The 14,825-nt window shown below is 54.4% G+C and overlaps 8 protein-coding genes across 8 annotated transcripts; 4 read left to right on the top strand and 4 right to left on the bottom strand.

Annotated features, from left to right (window-relative positions):
* Window positions 1-85: 85 nt before the first annotated feature.
* BO94DRAFT_567162 (zinc finger CCHC-type containing 10) lies at window positions 86-1,265 on the bottom strand (the record flags this gene model as incomplete). The annotated part of the gene is made up of 3 exons (XM_025614608.1): window positions 86-934; window positions 987-1,112; window positions 1,177-1,265. 3 exons carry the CDS (start codon window positions 1,263-1,265, stop codon window positions 238-240), a joined length of 912 nt encoding a protein of 303 aa, XP_025466065.1. The 3' UTR covers window positions 86-237.
* Window positions 1,266-2,023: 758 nt separating this feature from the next.
* On the top strand, window positions 2,024-4,882 carry BO94DRAFT_123740 (putative R3H domain protein). Its single transcript, XM_025605591.1, has 4 exons — window positions 2,024-2,278; window positions 2,339-3,126; window positions 3,186-3,326; window positions 3,396-4,882. Exons 1-4 carry the CDS (start codon window positions 2,228-2,230, stop codon window positions 4,813-4,815), a joined length of 2,400 nt encoding a protein of 799 aa, XP_025466064.1. The 5' UTR covers window positions 2,024-2,227; the 3' UTR covers window positions 4,816-4,882.
* Window positions 4,883-5,155: 273 nt separating this feature from the next.
* Window positions 5,156-6,270, bottom strand: BO94DRAFT_536749 (mitochondrial 54S ribosomal protein bL17m). The gene is made up of 2 exons (XM_025612099.1): window positions 5,846-6,270; window positions 5,156-5,740 (listed from the first exon to the last, which is right to left on the bottom strand). The coding sequence occupies exons 1-2, from the start codon at window positions 6,059-6,061 to the stop codon at window positions 5,378-5,380; spliced, it is 579 nt and encodes a 192-aa protein (XP_025466063.1). The 5' UTR covers window positions 6,062-6,270; the 3' UTR covers window positions 5,156-5,377.
* A 129-nt stretch (window positions 6,271-6,399) lies between these two features.
* Window positions 6,400-7,256, top strand: BO94DRAFT_495630 (MICOS complex subunit Mic12 family protein). The gene is made up of 2 exons (XM_025609270.1): window positions 6,400-6,741; window positions 6,820-7,256. Exons 1-2 carry the CDS (start codon window positions 6,721-6,723, stop codon window positions 7,165-7,167), a joined length of 369 nt encoding a protein of 122 aa, XP_025466062.1. The 5' UTR covers window positions 6,400-6,720; the 3' UTR covers window positions 7,168-7,256.
* A 1-nt stretch (window position 7,257) lies between these two features.
* BO94DRAFT_536747 (DUF5315 domain-containing protein) lies at window positions 7,258-8,535 on the bottom strand. The gene has a single exon (XM_025612098.1). It carries the CDS (start codon window positions 8,371-8,373, stop codon window positions 7,594-7,596), a length of 780 nt encoding a protein of 259 aa, XP_025466061.1. The 5' UTR covers window positions 8,374-8,535; the 3' UTR covers window positions 7,258-7,593.
* Window positions 8,536-8,709: 174 nt separating this feature from the next.
* rps23 (40S ribosomal protein uS12) lies at window positions 8,710-9,848 on the top strand. The gene is made up of 3 exons (XM_025612097.1): window positions 8,710-8,749; window positions 8,954-9,242; window positions 9,390-9,848. Exons 2-3 carry the CDS (start codon window positions 8,984-8,986, stop codon window positions 9,566-9,568), a joined length of 438 nt encoding a protein of 145 aa, XP_025466060.1. The 5' UTR covers window positions 8,710-8,749; window positions 8,954-8,983; the 3' UTR covers window positions 9,569-9,848.
* Window positions 9,755-11,810, bottom strand: BO94DRAFT_536744 (translation initiation factor eIF2B subunit beta). Its single transcript, XM_025612096.1, has 5 exons — window positions 11,680-11,810; window positions 11,444-11,619; window positions 11,082-11,377; window positions 10,164-11,016; window positions 9,755-10,106 (listed from the first exon to the last, which is right to left on the bottom strand). Exons 2-5 carry the CDS (start codon window positions 11,539-11,541, stop codon window positions 10,034-10,036), a joined length of 1,320 nt encoding a protein of 439 aa, XP_025466059.1. The 5' UTR covers window positions 11,542-11,619; window positions 11,680-11,810; the 3' UTR covers window positions 9,755-10,033.
* Window positions 11,811-12,397: 587 nt separating this feature from the next.
* Window positions 12,398-13,974, top strand: nemA (Nem1-Spo7 phosphatase catalytic subunit NEM1; the record flags this gene model as incomplete). Its single annotated transcript, XM_025613345.1, has 2 exons — window positions 12,398-13,772; window positions 13,832-13,974. The coding sequence occupies 2 exons, from the start codon at window positions 12,398-12,400 to the stop codon at window positions 13,972-13,974; spliced, it is 1,518 nt and encodes a 505-aa protein (XP_025466058.1).
* Between the last annotated feature and the right edge of the window lie 851 nt (window positions 13,975-14,825).

Below are 14,825 nucleotides of genomic sequence, written 5' to 3'. Positions count from 1 at the left end.
CGCTCACAGTCGAGGATTTGGGACAGTGTCGCAAGGCGTTGAGGATATTTGCATACGGATTTGGAAAATTACTTTCAATGCATTAGCCCGCCGTATGGTCTTACTATAGTACAGACCCCCGTTGATTAAACCTCGGGGAATCAACCTGCGTTGATGAGCCTCGAAAGAGGAAAACGCCTAACTCCCACACATCCCTGCCCAGTACTTTTTCTATTCAAAACACCAAGCCGAAGACACCTAATCGCCCAGATTCATGGCCTGCGTCAACGCAAGGCGCTTGCTATAAGGACTGAGACTCCGTTCCCGTCGCGGACGTCCCTGGCCGCTTCTATCACCGCCTGAATTGCTGGCATGGCTCTGCGAGGGACCCGAACGATTTGTATGATCCTTTGGGTCCGGATAGTTACTCTCAAGCAGCCTCTCCGGAGTCACCGACCGTCTCGTCCGTGTGATTCGATTTTGGTCAACGCTTCGACTTCGAGACCGATCCCGCCGTTCACGATCCCGCGACATGTGTCGGGGCCGACCTCGTTCCTCGGGACTGGATTCTCGACGCCTCCGCCGGGTGTTTCTGTCATCCTGCCACTCAGGCGACCGAGACCGGGGCCCTCTTTCTCCCGACGAATAAGAAACCGCCGAATTGTGGGAAGAGGCATCGCTATAGCGTCTCTTTCTCTGTCCGGAAGGGTGCGAGGAGACGGATCTCGTTCGATCATCGCTACTTCTTGTACCATAGTCTCCACGGCGAGGAGGGGATCGTGAGTGTGACCGACTGGTTGATATTGTCGCTACAGAGCTGGTGGAACTGGAGGATGCTGACCGAGCTCGTTTGGCCATCTGCGTACGGTTGTCTAGAGGGTCCGCCTCGTCGAGGTCTCTTTTGCGACCGCGTTCTTCCTCGCGCTTGGCGAGAATTTCGGTGGCTAGTCCTTTCCTGAGGGTGTCTTTAGCTAAATATCTTATCGACCTACAGATAAACAACGTACGTGCGCGAAGAGTCACTGGGGACGTCGGCCGAGAGTTGCGGCCGCAGCTTCGGGTTCTGCAACTGCTGCGTGCGCGAGGGACGAGACATGTACGGCCGCTCTTGAGCGGTGACGGTACATTCATAACTATAGTGTCGTGCTAGAACCGTCAGCGTGCATTGGGGGGGAAAGAGATCGAAATGGCAGGGACGTATCTCGTTTCAAGCATTTTTGACACAAGGTGCTGGGGGTTGCCTTGGTAGGGCCTCTGAGCCCGGGAGCATTTCGATAGCGATTCATGGAGCTGAAGACAATAGCTACCTGTCTGCAGAGCGAGAGCAAGAGAGCAGGATGCCCGCAGCCAGGATTTGCTAGATCTTTTGTTCTTTTGGCCTGGAGATGCCAACAGCCCAAACCCAAGCTCTTTCCCCCGCGGCTGTCGCAGGCAGTGTGTGGGCCGGACAGGCCTGGGCGAGCCGCGCGGCTGAGAGGCTAAACAGGTTAAGCGCGGGCGGCAGCCCACGAAGGAGGAGCAGACAAGCGAAACCCGCCCGATCGACTCAAGCGTTGCTCGTTCCTTCTCAGCCCAAAAGATCCAAAAAGCCGGTCCAGCATCGTCGGCTTTGCCTTACCCACTTACTCTCCGGCCTTAGTGGAAAGTCGAAGGCGCGCTTTCGTCACGACTCCCTCTTCAGCTTGGCTTTGGTTCGTGTCCCGATCACTCTTCAGGAGGAAGCCTCATTTCCCCCTCTTGAATCTTTTTTTCTAAACAAAAGAAAGACAAGAGTTCCATCCCCCTCCCTCCCCCCCCCCCGAACAAGCCATGAGCCAATCGTTCTGACCATCGTGTAAGAGCAGTCACCTCCCTTCCTCCCCCCCTTCCTCTGTCTCTGCGTGCCTGCATCGTCCCTGGGTCTGGCGGCTTCTCAGCCTGTCACCTCCAACCCCCCGCTTCTTCCACTGCACGCCTTGTTGGTGGCATTCCGACCGGATCTAACGTCGAAGCAGCTTTCCTTATGGCGAACTACGTTTTCCAGAGATGTACCGTCTTTCTTTTTGGGCTTGTGTGAAGTGGGATCTTTGAGTGGCTTTTGATCGATTCGAATCTCGGTTTCGTCCCCGTCAACATCTGAACGGTTGGACTACCGTCTCTCTCGTCGGGTTTTTCCCTTATCCAATCCGTCCGTATCCGATCGTTTTTCATACCCGCGGAAGGACCGCTAGAAGAGACCTCGACCTTCTGCTCAGCGAGTCAGGGAATAATGGCATCCAACAGTTCCACCAGAGACGACCATCGTCTTTCCTTTGCAAAGGTAGGTGTCGCGACGCGAATCGCCCGTCGAAGGGTTGTTCCTGCTGACCCGTTGGATCAGATTGCGGCCATGCCTCCACCATCAATCCCGGAAGCTCCCGTCTTACCTGACGAGGTGCACGGCTCACAGTCGGTCGACGGCCTCTCATGTTCCGAACAGCATGGCTCGGAACACGTCCCCTCCGACCAGGGAGCCTCGAGTAACGTCCGAGACGAGGCTGCCACTGTGGATCGAAACGTCGACTGTCTATCCCAGGCCGTGCATAACGTCCACATCGAAGAAAAAAAGTATCATGGCAGCCCTGTGTTCTCCGGTGAAGCCCCAGACAGCGGTTCTCTGAAACGGGAGACCTCATTTGAGGATGACCGTACCCACCTTTCGAACTCTTCGACCAAGCCCACGAGCTTCGATTCTAAGAGCATGGCATCGGTGACTACATTCGCAATGGACGAGAAAGATTCACTGCGTCCCGATGATAGTGCTAGCGTCCAAGCTGTGGATGAGGAGGAGTCCCTATCCGGGCCTGCCTCCGGTGCCCCGAACTCGTTGACAGGCTCAGAGTCGGGTGCCCGTGGTTTTCGGGACCTACAAAGACCGCGAGGAATACTGCAGCCTCCGGGCCCGATCTTTAATGATGGTATCCAGCGCACAAACGGTGCCGTTATTCCGGACACTGTCGCAAACAATTACGCCGTCCCGAATGCTGATGCTTTCCTAAATGGACGGCCTATCCATGGGTTCCCATCAGAGCCGGACGAGAAACTTCTTGAGGCTATGAAATCTCCCAAGGACCGTCTTCTGATACTTCAACTAGAGGAGAAAGTCCGACACTTTATACAAACTTCCAAGTGAGTCGGCACGGCGCATTACACACCCGCCCGTATTCAATTTTCTGATATTTTACTAGGGAGCATTCTTTGGAGCTGCCACCTTCAAACGCTTTTGGACGGCTCCTCGCGCATAAGCTGGGCGATTACTATCATTTGACCCACTTTGTTGACAACAACGTCACGTCTGTCAGACTTCACCGGACCCCGTTCTGTCGGCTGTAAGTCCACCATTGCCTTTGTCATATCTGCATGCGAAGGTCGGATCAACTGTTTGCTGATCTTGATAGGCCCACACCACTCTCGGTTCTGCACGCTGCGAGCAGCAGTACCCCGCCTCCAGCCATGCCTGCCATGAAAATCATGCGTCGTACTGATAGCGAACGACCCTCCACAGAAGGAAGCATTGCGGCAAGTTCCTCCGCTCCATCGAAGAATGGTTCAGAGGCCGGCGACAGTGGTGATGGGGAGCGCGGCGGTTCCTCCGCCGGCGCTACCCCGGCCAAAGACAGGCTGGCTTTGACCCGGGAGGAGCGAGAAGCCAAGTATCAGGAAGCTAGGGAGCGGATCTTCCGGGATTTTGCGGAGCCGAAGCCTTCTGAGAATGCGAATGGCGAGATCGGTGCCAATATGTCACGCTCGAGTTCGGCGAGCGGACGCAGAAAGGGACACAGGCAGAAAACTCCTCATGATGACAGTTTCGAAGCTCGGTCTCAATTCAACGCATATTATCCTGGGATGCACTACACCAATGGGACCATGCCTTACGGCATGGCTATGAACGATCCGTCTTTCCCCAACCAGCCTTGCATGGTTGGCCCGGGCGTGTCCCCGCCTACTATGGGCTATGGTCCTGGTGGCCAGACCGGTCCAATGTATTCCGGACCCATGAATATGAACGCTATGCCGCATTACTCGATGCCAGTATCGCCTCAGATGACCCCGAGCGGCCCGTGGCAGAATGGCCCTGTGCCGCAGCAGTCCCCTTATTCGGGATATGCGACCATTAACCAGTCGCCAGCGATGGCGTCCACCAAGTCCTCCCCTGCATTAAACAGCTATCCCATGCCCAACTCTGTTCAATATCCACCCAATCCCGGTTGGTCCACTCCACCTTATCCTGGCGGTTACCCACAGCCTTCACATCGCAATCCTCCTCCGTCTGCGTGGGCCAGCTATCAAACCCAGCCTCCTACACCCACCTCCTACCCCTATACGCAATATCCCGGGCAGCCGTTGAGTCCCGGAATGCAGAGCCACTCGGTCGCCCACCCCTTACCGGGAAGCTTTAATCGGTCACCTTTCAACCCTCAAACCCGTTCGTTTGTCCCCGGCAGCGCACCGTTAGCGAGGCACCCAAGCAAGGGCAGTCAGCATGGAATGAATCCGTACCCTGGCATTCAACCGGGGATTCAGCCTCAGTGGCCCGGATTTCAAGATGCCAACAACAAGCCTCAAGAAGCGTCTGGCTCGGTTGGGCATGGTCCGAGTCGCGGTGGTCCTTCGGGAGGTAGAGATTCCATTGCAAAGTGGGGGACACCGTCGCATCTTCCCCCCAAACCGCCACCATCCGAGGTTCCTTCGGACTTTGACTTGAAGCCGCGGAGTGGCCCTAACTCGACCCATCCTTACTCGGGCAACACGCTTCCCACCCCCAAGAACGGGCCGCTCGTCGTTTCGGGTGGTGCGACTCTCCCGAGGGTCAACTAGGGTTCTTCTCCCTCTGGCCATCTGGGGGGTGGAGGGTTGGTTGACTGCTGTTACAAAAGTACATATGCTTCCTTGTTGTCGTGGAGTGTCGCCAGGGGCAAGGTTCCTGACATGGCCGTTCTATCGCTGGCAGATTAGACACGGGGACGGATGCTGTCATTTGGCGTCATCCGTCGGAGCGAGAAATGACTTGATGAGCGGAATCTGGGTTTCATGTCCTGTCTGCGCCGGCTCACCCGTAGTGGTCGACGACTGGGATTTCGTGGGCGTTCGAGACTTGGTTGGAAACCTGAATTACTCATGTACTTTCAGCATTGCTATGTTTGCTAGATCTTGCTGGCTTGGGGGCGGGGAATAGTGCTTAGATAAATAAACTGTATGACTCCACTTCTTCGATAATGTCGACGATACTCGAGTAGGAGGGGGGAAACAGCTAGAATTACAATCATGATGGCCAACTGGATGGAAAAACGAAACACGGTGGTAAGATAATACAATAGACCCCTCTGCCCCCGGGGGGTACAGGCTCTTCTAGCAACCCCGACACATGCCTTTCCCCCCTCTATTGCTTCGCGGGCTTGGCGGGCTTCGCCTTGTCCTCCCGGCCATGACCCGTAATTTCTAAGCGCTTGATCTCGCGCTCCAGATCCGCCACGCCGCCTTTCCTGAACCGCGTCACCTTGTTGACATTCATGGTAGTGAGTTCATTGAGTGTCTCCAGTCCTTGCGACCGTTGTCTGGCGACCGTCCGTGCCGTCAACGCAAACCGCATATCTTTCGGCCCATCCACCAGTTCCAGGATGGCGCTGGCCGCTTGATCATCCTTCTTGGGCTCGACCCGGAGCACGCGGGTATAACCGCCTGGCCGTTCGGCGTAACGTTCGCGCAGAGGACCGAAGAGTTTGGGGAGGATCTCGTGTGGGGTCTAAATTAGCTGGGTTAGCTGCTAACTATCCTTCATTGCTTCTTCCCTCCATGCACATGTTGCGTCCTCGGGACAAGGTGCTCCATCTAAAGGTGTAATGCATACATAGAACGTTGACAATGCGCGTCTCCGACTAGCTTCGGAATTCTTCTTGCCCAGAGTGATCAGCTGCTCGGCTAGTCGTTGCGCCTCCTTCGCCTTGGCCCAGGTGGTTGTGATGGATTCGTGCTTGAAGAGAGAGGTCACCAGGTTACGGAGGAGAGCTTGACGATGAGACGACTTGCGGCTCAAGTGGCGGAATTTGGCTGCACCTCCGGCCATGGTGAATGTTTATGGGGATGGGGTGGAGGGTGGAGGGTGAAAGGTCGGGTTTGGTTTCGGGGTTATCGAAGGCCCAGGTGCTGGGGTGGTGGGCGGATGAGGTAGGTCAGTTCGGTCACGCCGTGGGAAGATTGAAAGGAGATGAATTGAATTGGATGGCCTGGCTGGGGGATCGGATCTTGGATCAGTTGTTGGCGTCGTCGTCGTCGAGGTCGAGAAAGCGATGGCCATCTGCAGCGGGAAAGATTCGATTCAGCCGCCGTAGCCAATCGGAGTGCGGCCTGGTCGGCCCCGATCCCGCCCCCTCGAAGAACTTCCATCACAACTGACACGATCGACTATCGACTATCGACTTCATCGGTTGCGGTGGCTCGTCTTTTCAAGGGTTCTTCGAATTGGGTGTACAGTGTGTTCCATAGAGTTGGAGAGATATTTGTCTATTTTATACCTGCTCTTTCTCGCAGTGGACTATCTAAACCATCAATCCAATTCATTTATCCTTCCAGATTGTCTTGTTCGCAAGGAAGGGCTTTGTTTCCCCCGCTTTTCACCTACCTACTACCCTGTCGACATACCAATCCCCCCTCTGGCCAAGATACCTCGTGGGATATCTCGACGCTTTTACAATAATCAAAATAAAAAAAAAACATAAAGACAGAATGGGCTTCTTCGCCGGCTTCGTATGTCCCACTGCCCCTCTCCCTCTCACTCTCACTCTCACTCTACCCAAGACAGAACAAAAGCTAACGCGCCCACAGTTCAGCGGTTTCGCCCTAACCACCTCAGTCCTGTACATCACTCTCCAAGTCCACAAGGCCAATCGCCTCGAGCAGCGCAATGCCATCCGCGAACAAACCCGGGCTTTGAACTGGATGACCTCGTCTACTGGCGCGTATGATCGTCGCCTACTACCCAGTGATGCCGAGCAAGAGGAGATGAAGAAACTACGGGAGTCGAAACCGCCCATGAAGGATTTCTTGAAGCAGCGGTGGAATCAGGAGGTGGAGACGTTGGCAAGGAAGGCGTATGAGAGTCGGTGGGAGGATGCGAGGGATACGGCTGTTGAGGGATGGAAGACGGTGGTTAGGTTGGTTAAGAAGGAGTAGGGGCTTTGATTTATGTGTGTGTGTGGTTTTGTTGGTTATATATGTGGATGAGATGAGGGGGTGCATACGATGTGGAATACGTTTCAGATACCCTTGTTTTGTTATTTGAATAGCGATAATGCTATACTTTTCTTTTTGCTGTTTGTTTGTTGGGCTTGACGGGTATGTATGTTCTGGGGCGCTCGATAGCGGTACTACTGATGTAGTCAGGTGGGCGTGCTTCAAGGCGAACAATGATGTACAAGATCTCAGACTCGACGGGGTTGCCTTGACCCTGCTAGTTGGCAGTCGGCTGTATACTGCATTGCCAAGATGTATACGCCCTCCCAGAAGGGTTCCATCCGCCAACATGCAGACCAGTTACCTCGCTCTATAGAGCGGCACACGGTTCCAATCATATGAACGCTGCCTTGGGCAAGCCAAGTCTCACCCAGTATCAGTCGTGGTCTGCGTCGTTGTACTCATGCTATCGGTGTCGCTCCAAATATCTTTGCTCTCCCTCTCAACCGCGCGCATAGCCTGAGCAACTTCCTCCAGCTTTGCCACAACATCCAGCACACCATTATTAACTCGATCAAAGTACCGATCATTCGCCTCACGTCTCTCCCGCGCAAGAAGGATATCCTTCTCTGTCTCTTCATCCAGGTTTCTAGAGGCCCCATCCTCCGCATTACCCGATTCCCCCGCACCAGCCGTACTGCGCGACGCCGGCCGCAAAGAGGCATTACTCTTTGCGACAGGGGCCCCCTTTGCCTCCACAACCTCATCGCCCGCCTCACTGCGCGCCCACGCCTGCGCGAGCTTCAGCTGTTTCGTGCGGAGGTCCTCCAACGCCTCGGAGTGCCTTTCTCCAAAGACATGTTCACCGGTTGCGGCACTCAATTCCACCTCCGACAATGCACTCTGCATCTCCTGCCATATTGCCTCGGAGCCGTCCACCTCCCCCTTGGACTGTTTTCGGCTGAGGAACGGCGACAGGGACCCCGGGGCATCTAGGCCCCGAGAGGAGCGATTCCGCTGTAGAGGCGGGCGCGGACTTGTTCCTGCCGTTGGGACAGCGGATACCGGGGGTGGTAGGGAGAGATTGGAGGCGTTGTGTGATGGTGGGCCTTGGAAGAGGACAGGCGGGGGAAGACGCTGGGCGCTGATCTTCCTGGTGTCCATTTTGGGATCCATTTTGGGATCCATTCTGAGAGGGGGGTCCATTTTTGTCTTCTCTTTTTGCTCCTTGTCAAACTGTAGAATTAAACATTAGATGAGTGGTGAATATGCAATGTTGAAGATGGAATGTAGTCAAGCAAGTAAGTCAAGTATAAACACAAACACATGACCGCATGGAAGCATGCCGATGCTTATCGTTATCAGCGGCGCGCCGGGGGGCGGAAGAAGGCGGAGGGGAAGAGGGAGGGAGGGAGGGGATGTTTCTCCGACGCCGAGTCCCGTGCCTCGCTTAGCGGCCGTTTAGGGCGAAGGCGCACAGCAGAACATTTTCGATCTAGTCGAGCGACCGCCGGCCGTGAAAGCGAACCCCCTTCGACTTTCGACAACCATCCCCCATCCAGCCAATTTATCCATCAGTTCGGTACGTATAGAGCCCACCCCCCTTATATTCGAAATTTCTCGATTGCGCGGATCCAGGAAGGGAAGAAGGAGGAAGGAGAAAAGACATACCCCCAATACCTAAATCACGGAGTCTCGTTACCCGCCCGCACGCCACCAACCTATCCGCAAAATCGAGGAAATAAGAAGAAGGAACCGTTTCTAACGCAATTTTTGCTCTTATCAGTTCACCGTCCTTCGAACATAATCCGACAAGATGGGTAAGGGACAGCCCCGTGGTTTGAACGCCGCCCGCAAGCTCGCGACCACCCGTCGTGAGAACCGCTGGGCCGATCTTCACTACAAGAAGCGCCTCCTCGGTACCGCCTACAAGTCCTCTCCCTTCGGAGGTGCCTCCCACGCCAAGGGTATCGTCCTCGAGAAGGTCGGTGTTGAGGCCAAGCAGCCCAACTCCGCCATTCGCAAGTGTGTCAAGGTCCAGCTCATCAAGAACGGCAAGAAGGTTACCGCTTTCGGTGGGTAATCCTTTTCTTTATCTTCCCCCCGGTTTTCAATGTGGAATGGAGTGCAGTGTTGGTGATATCAATGAAGAGGGGAGGAATATACATTGGATTCAGATGGGGGAACAAATGAATGAGGAACCTCGCTAACTATATGTTTAGTCCCCAACGATGGTTGCTTGAACTTCATCGATGAGAACGACGAGGTCCTCCTCGCCGGTTTCGGTCGTAAGGGCAAGGCCAAGGGTGATATTCCCGGTGTCCGTTTCAAGGTCGTCAAGGTCTCCGGTGTCGGTCTGCTCGCTCTCTGGAAGGAGAAGAAGGAGAAGCCCCGCTCTTAAATAACCCATCAAAGCGGAAATGATGATATTCGGGACAGGGGGCCCATTCCATGGAAGCTCGGGAGGCACAGTCTATGGTCTGGAATTGATGGTTCAGGACGGATGACCCTGCAAATACCCTTGCAGCTACTACGATTGATATATCCATAAAAGATGGCGCCATGATTTATTTCTTTGGGAGGGCCCTAAAATATCAAATCCTTCAAAAACACTACTTGTGGTGTCTGTAAATTCGGGTCTGTCGCACCAGACAGATCGGTAGTGATGTAAGCTACGGAGTACATGCTAGCTCTATCATATCGATAAGACGCTCCCATACAAATTCCCGGGTATCGTTGCGTTCCATTGTCAATGCCCTTACGCCTTTTATAACCGTACTTTTGCATGTCATGATGCAGCTATGTGCAATCCCATTGACTGTTTCACATTGGTCCATTGTCATCTCTGATCTTTGCGTCAAAGCAATCAGACGTTGATGTCCTCCTTGCGGTAGTGGTCCGAAACGATACGGTAAAGATAAGACGGCGCATGGCCTCCCCTGTAGTGAGATATCATGTCAGTTCCGCGGAGTCTACAGGCAAGGCAGGGGACTTACAGGTTAGTGATGTAAAGATCAATCAGTTCCGCCGGGACATAGTCGTACAGCGGGTTCTGCACGTCGATCTGATCCACCAAATCCCCGTCTTCGTAGCCGATCACCTTGCTGACGTCGCCATACTCGATCAACGAGTCGAAGTCGAAGGGATAGACCGGGCTGAGCTTGTAAACACCGCTCACGACCACCACTGGAGTCTGGTGCACCTTAGCCGCACGGGCGATAACCCGTGTGCCAGCCGCAGCCACCAATCCACCATTGGCGAGGACAGAGTGCGTGCCCAAAATAACCTTGTTGACACGGGACATAAGCGCGAAGACCGCGGAGTCGGGGATCAGGATCACGGTAATGCCCAGAGCAATCAAAGGCTTCTGGAAAGCCTCGGTGCTCAGGATGTCGTCGTCCTTGGGGGCCTGGCCGCTGACGGTGGCGTGAGTCGCTTCATGGTTGTTAGGATAAGACTCCGCATGGATCACAGTAAACTTCCGCTTGGCTGCAGCCTTCAGCAGGAATTTCTGGACGGTGGTCGAAGAGGTGTGTGTGAGAATAATTTCGTTGGAGTGGATGTGTTCGAGGGCATAGGCCGCAATCTGGTCGTCTACTTGGCCCAACTCATCGATAATTTCGTTGATTCCGTCGAGGACTTCGGCACGGATGTCCTTGTTGTGGCTGTGGCCCAGCAGCCGGCCGGGCGGGGAAGCGGAGGCCGGAGTACCAGGCAGAGAAGTCTCGGGCTCTGGGTGTGAGAGAAGACTGAACATAGAGATGGGTGTAGCCGACAGCGAGGTGAAGGGCTGTCTCGAAGATGACCGATCGGAGCCGTCATGGCGATAAGATAGAACTTCGGAGGGGTCTACGGATGGCGATGGTGGTTAGCTCACGCCATCCAGGTTCCATGCGCTATGAGTCAGTACTGACCATCCAAGGCACGAGGGGTCTGGGGTTGGCTCTCCGAGCCGGCTTCGCTCAGAGTGAAGTCCCCGTCTCTGTCGTCTTCCGCCTCGTCGCGGATCAATCCGAGCACACGTCTGACAATGTTGCCGACTACCATCTCCCGAGGCTGGGCCGCCATCACGCGCCTCCCGACATATTGGACCCGCTCGATCAATTTGTTTGCATCCGACGTCCGGCAGGCCGAGATGACACTGCGCAGGAGGTAGGCAGTCGCCGTGGCGCACGATCTAGAATGGCGAATCTGTCTGCGCTTCAAGAGCCTAGATGCGGGTCAGTATGGCGCACGAGCAGTTGCGACAAGAAGTGATATGACGCCGGGGACGCACGAGATCAGATCGTCAATGGATGTATCGATTGGATTGGTCTTCAAGGACTTGAGGAAGGACGCCAACCCAGGCGTCAGGGCCACAGAGTTGGATGGCATGGTCGCGATGATCGCTGAGAGGTCCCGTGTTGAGCTGATGAATAGTATTTGGGGTTTTAGCAAGCTTCAATGGCTTCCTGGACAGGCACCCACACTGTGAGAAGATGGAGGAGTCACGATGTCGCAAACGGGACATACCTTTAAGGATGACTAAGAAATCCCTCGGATTTGGACCGACAAGGTTTTCTAGCCGCAGCTCCAACTGGAGACTGATAAGATCCACGAGAGGGGAGGGAGTTGGGAGGGAGGGGGAGGAATGACGGGGGAGGAGGGGAGGGGGAAGAGGAGGAGGAGAAGATGATGGTGGGATGTGACGGAGGGAGAATTTGCCCGCTTTCTTCCTCAACTGCCGCTCGGCCCAACGTATCAGTACCATACGGCCAGTAAGCCGCCAGGCCGCCTCCTCAGGCTCTCCCCACACTTTCTCTGCTTCGCCCTTCGCCCTCAACCGACTTCCCATCCGGCTGCTGCTGCATCGGCTGCTGTCCGCCATCTCCTCCCCCTCCTGTTCCCTCCCTCCTCACCTCTCGCGAGGCCTACCTCTCGTCGCCTCCTAAACTCCGCTCGTTCGGGCCCTCCTTTCCGCCCGTTCCCTCTAGCGGATCAACCTGTCGTCATTCCGCCGTCGAGCAGGTCGGGGTAACGGTGATTCCGAAGCACGGGTTGTCGACTGGCGCATTGAGGTCCGTAGGCCCCGATGGCGTGGCTCGTCGCATCGTCGCATTCAGAAATGCTCCCGGATGCCCGTTCCATTGCCGGCCTCGAGTGCCTTGTACAAGTGATTGCTTGCTGACCCACGCTCCTTCTCCCTCTAGACACCTGCGCCAGCCCGGACACCCGTGGGCCGTGTGGGAAGATGAACTCGCTCAACATCCTCTCGTCTCGAGTCATTGGCCAGTCCTCCCTCCCAAGTCGAAGCCGCCAGCGTTCACGTTCTCAGGGAGACGTCTCTAGAGCGAGCGAGCCCGGCGACCTTGCGAAACTCCGGTCGTACAGCGAGGACAACTTTCACTCGGCCGAGGCCCCCGAGAAGGGCCATGACGCAGAGGACGTAGATTGCCATGAGATTACGTTTGACGAAAAATCACCACTGTTACGAAGCATTCACAAAGATGGTTCGTTTGCTACGAGAGGCACCTTAGGATTCGTTGGTCAGCGATTCTTTGATGCGATCGCTGAAACGATTAAGTTTATTCTATCCACGTTAGCCGCTCCTGGGTTTTATGTTGCTCAGTGCTTTCAAGACGAAGACGGTCATTACTCCCTCATGGCTCCAGTGAGAAAGCTGCGACGGTCCGTATCTACTCGCCCAAAATCAACTGGCACAACGACGACGGGCAGAGGTAGTCGACAAGCGGAAAGCAAGCGACGCACCGGTGCTTCACGAAGGGCAAAAAGTCATGTATCACGGGATTCCATCGCCTCAAGCACGTCCGAATCTGAAGGGGATCGGAGGGGCAGCAAGGGACTCAGCAGTGGTCGGTCTCGGCCCTCCAAAGCAACTCCAGAGCCGGTGCCAGATGAGACCGCTCCTCGACGTTCGATCCGGATCAAGCTCCATAGCGAAGAGGTTAAGCGACAGAGGCAACGTCGGTCCCAAAGCGCCGATCTCCGTCAGGCACCGGAAAATGGGGCTCAAGGGCCTCTCAATCTCGACAGCCTCAAATCTCCCACGTCTCCGTCTGTGCACCGCGTCACCAGGTACCCGCATTCCCCGGTACCTCCTCGCCCGCTGATTCCACCCCGTGTGCCGTCTTACACGGCCAACCTCCGCAGCCCTAAAAGTCCGCAAAAGACCCTGGTCCTTGACCTGGATGAGACTCTGATCCATTCACTGGCCAAGGGTGGCCGCATGTCTAGTGGCCACATGGTGGAGGTCAAGCTATCCACGCCGATGACGACCGCTCTCACACCCGGTGGACCGCCCACGACACTCGGCCCGCAGCATCCCATCTTATACTACGTACATAAGCGGCCGCATTGCGATGAGTTCTTGCGCAAGATCTGCAAGTGGTACAAGCTGGTCATATTCACGGCCAGTGTGCAAGAGTATGCCGATCCAGTCATTGACTGGCTTGAGCAAGAGCGGAAATACTTCCAGGCGCGGTATTACCGTCAACACTGTACCTTTCGGAACGGCGCCTATATCAAAGATCTCAGCTCGGTGGAGCCTGATTTGAGTAAGGTGATGATTCTGGACAACAGTCCTATGAGTTATATTTTTCACGAAGGTGCGTATCGACCTAGGCAGCTCTCACTATGCGTTGGTCGTTTCTAACGCCAGCGACAGATAATGCTATCCCGATCGAGGGTTGGATTAATGATCCAACAGATAATGGTTTGCTCCATCTCGTCCCCATGTTAGAAGCTTTGCAATATGTGACCGATGTGCGGGCATTCCTGGCCTTGCGTAGAGGAGAAGCGGAAGCTTGACCTGGCGGGGACGGGGGAGCCTTCGACAGACCATAGAAAAGAAAACCAAAAAAAAGAGAAGCACCGTTTGATGTTCACGGAAGCCTTATAATTCATTCATAGCTCAGCTCATGTAAAGACGAGGCTGCTGGAAAGCATGACGAGTGTCCAGCATATTACTTACTCCATACCCCTCTCTTGTTATCCTTACCACCCTACCGATTCTTGTAATTCCTTATATTCCTTCATCTTTCCTATCTTTATTCTGGTTCGTTTTCCCTGTCCATGTTTTTTTGTTGTCATTTGCCCCGAATGGAGTGTCACGAGTCAGGATCATCAGCTATTGCGCCCCCTCAAATATACTATACCTTCTGTCGGAAGACAGATTTACTCCCGTCTTGGATGAATCGTTTTGGTCTGCCTGCCTGCCTGCCTGCCAGTATTTCCCGGAAGCCGGAGATAGATCGCCGCCTCGCAAGAAGGAATTCCACCGTTCTCTTGATTTGGACTGTTCTCCATTCGCAATGCATACTCGGAATATAAGCATATAAGCTCAGATTTCAGGAAAATCATGATTCTCGATATTTCAACTCAACATGCGGGAAAGCATGACAAGAGGATGGAGAAGAAGAATCATGAAGACATAAAACGAACTAGACAACACGTACTTCGATCACATGACATACTAGAGCAGAAATTTTAAATCTGGTATAGTGCAGTGTTCACAGATGCTGCGTATCCATGATCTATTATTACTCTACATACTATGTAGAGTTAAAGTGACCGGTGTATATATTACCGAGGCACTATGTGTATCTTGATGGGCTTACCACGCACAATATTTCTATCGAGTGTGGTATGAAACTAGGAGT

This window comes from Aspergillus sclerotioniger, assembly GCF_003184525.1.
Source record: "Aspergillus sclerotioniger CBS 115572 chromosome Unknown BO94scaffold_19, whole genome shotgun sequence".
In the NCBI taxonomy this organism is placed as follows: domain Eukaryota; kingdom Fungi; phylum Ascomycota; class Eurotiomycetes; order Eurotiales; family Aspergillaceae; genus Aspergillus; species Aspergillus sclerotioniger.
Note: the sequence above shows the minus strand (reverse complement) of the source record. Positions and strands in the feature narration are given on the sequence as shown.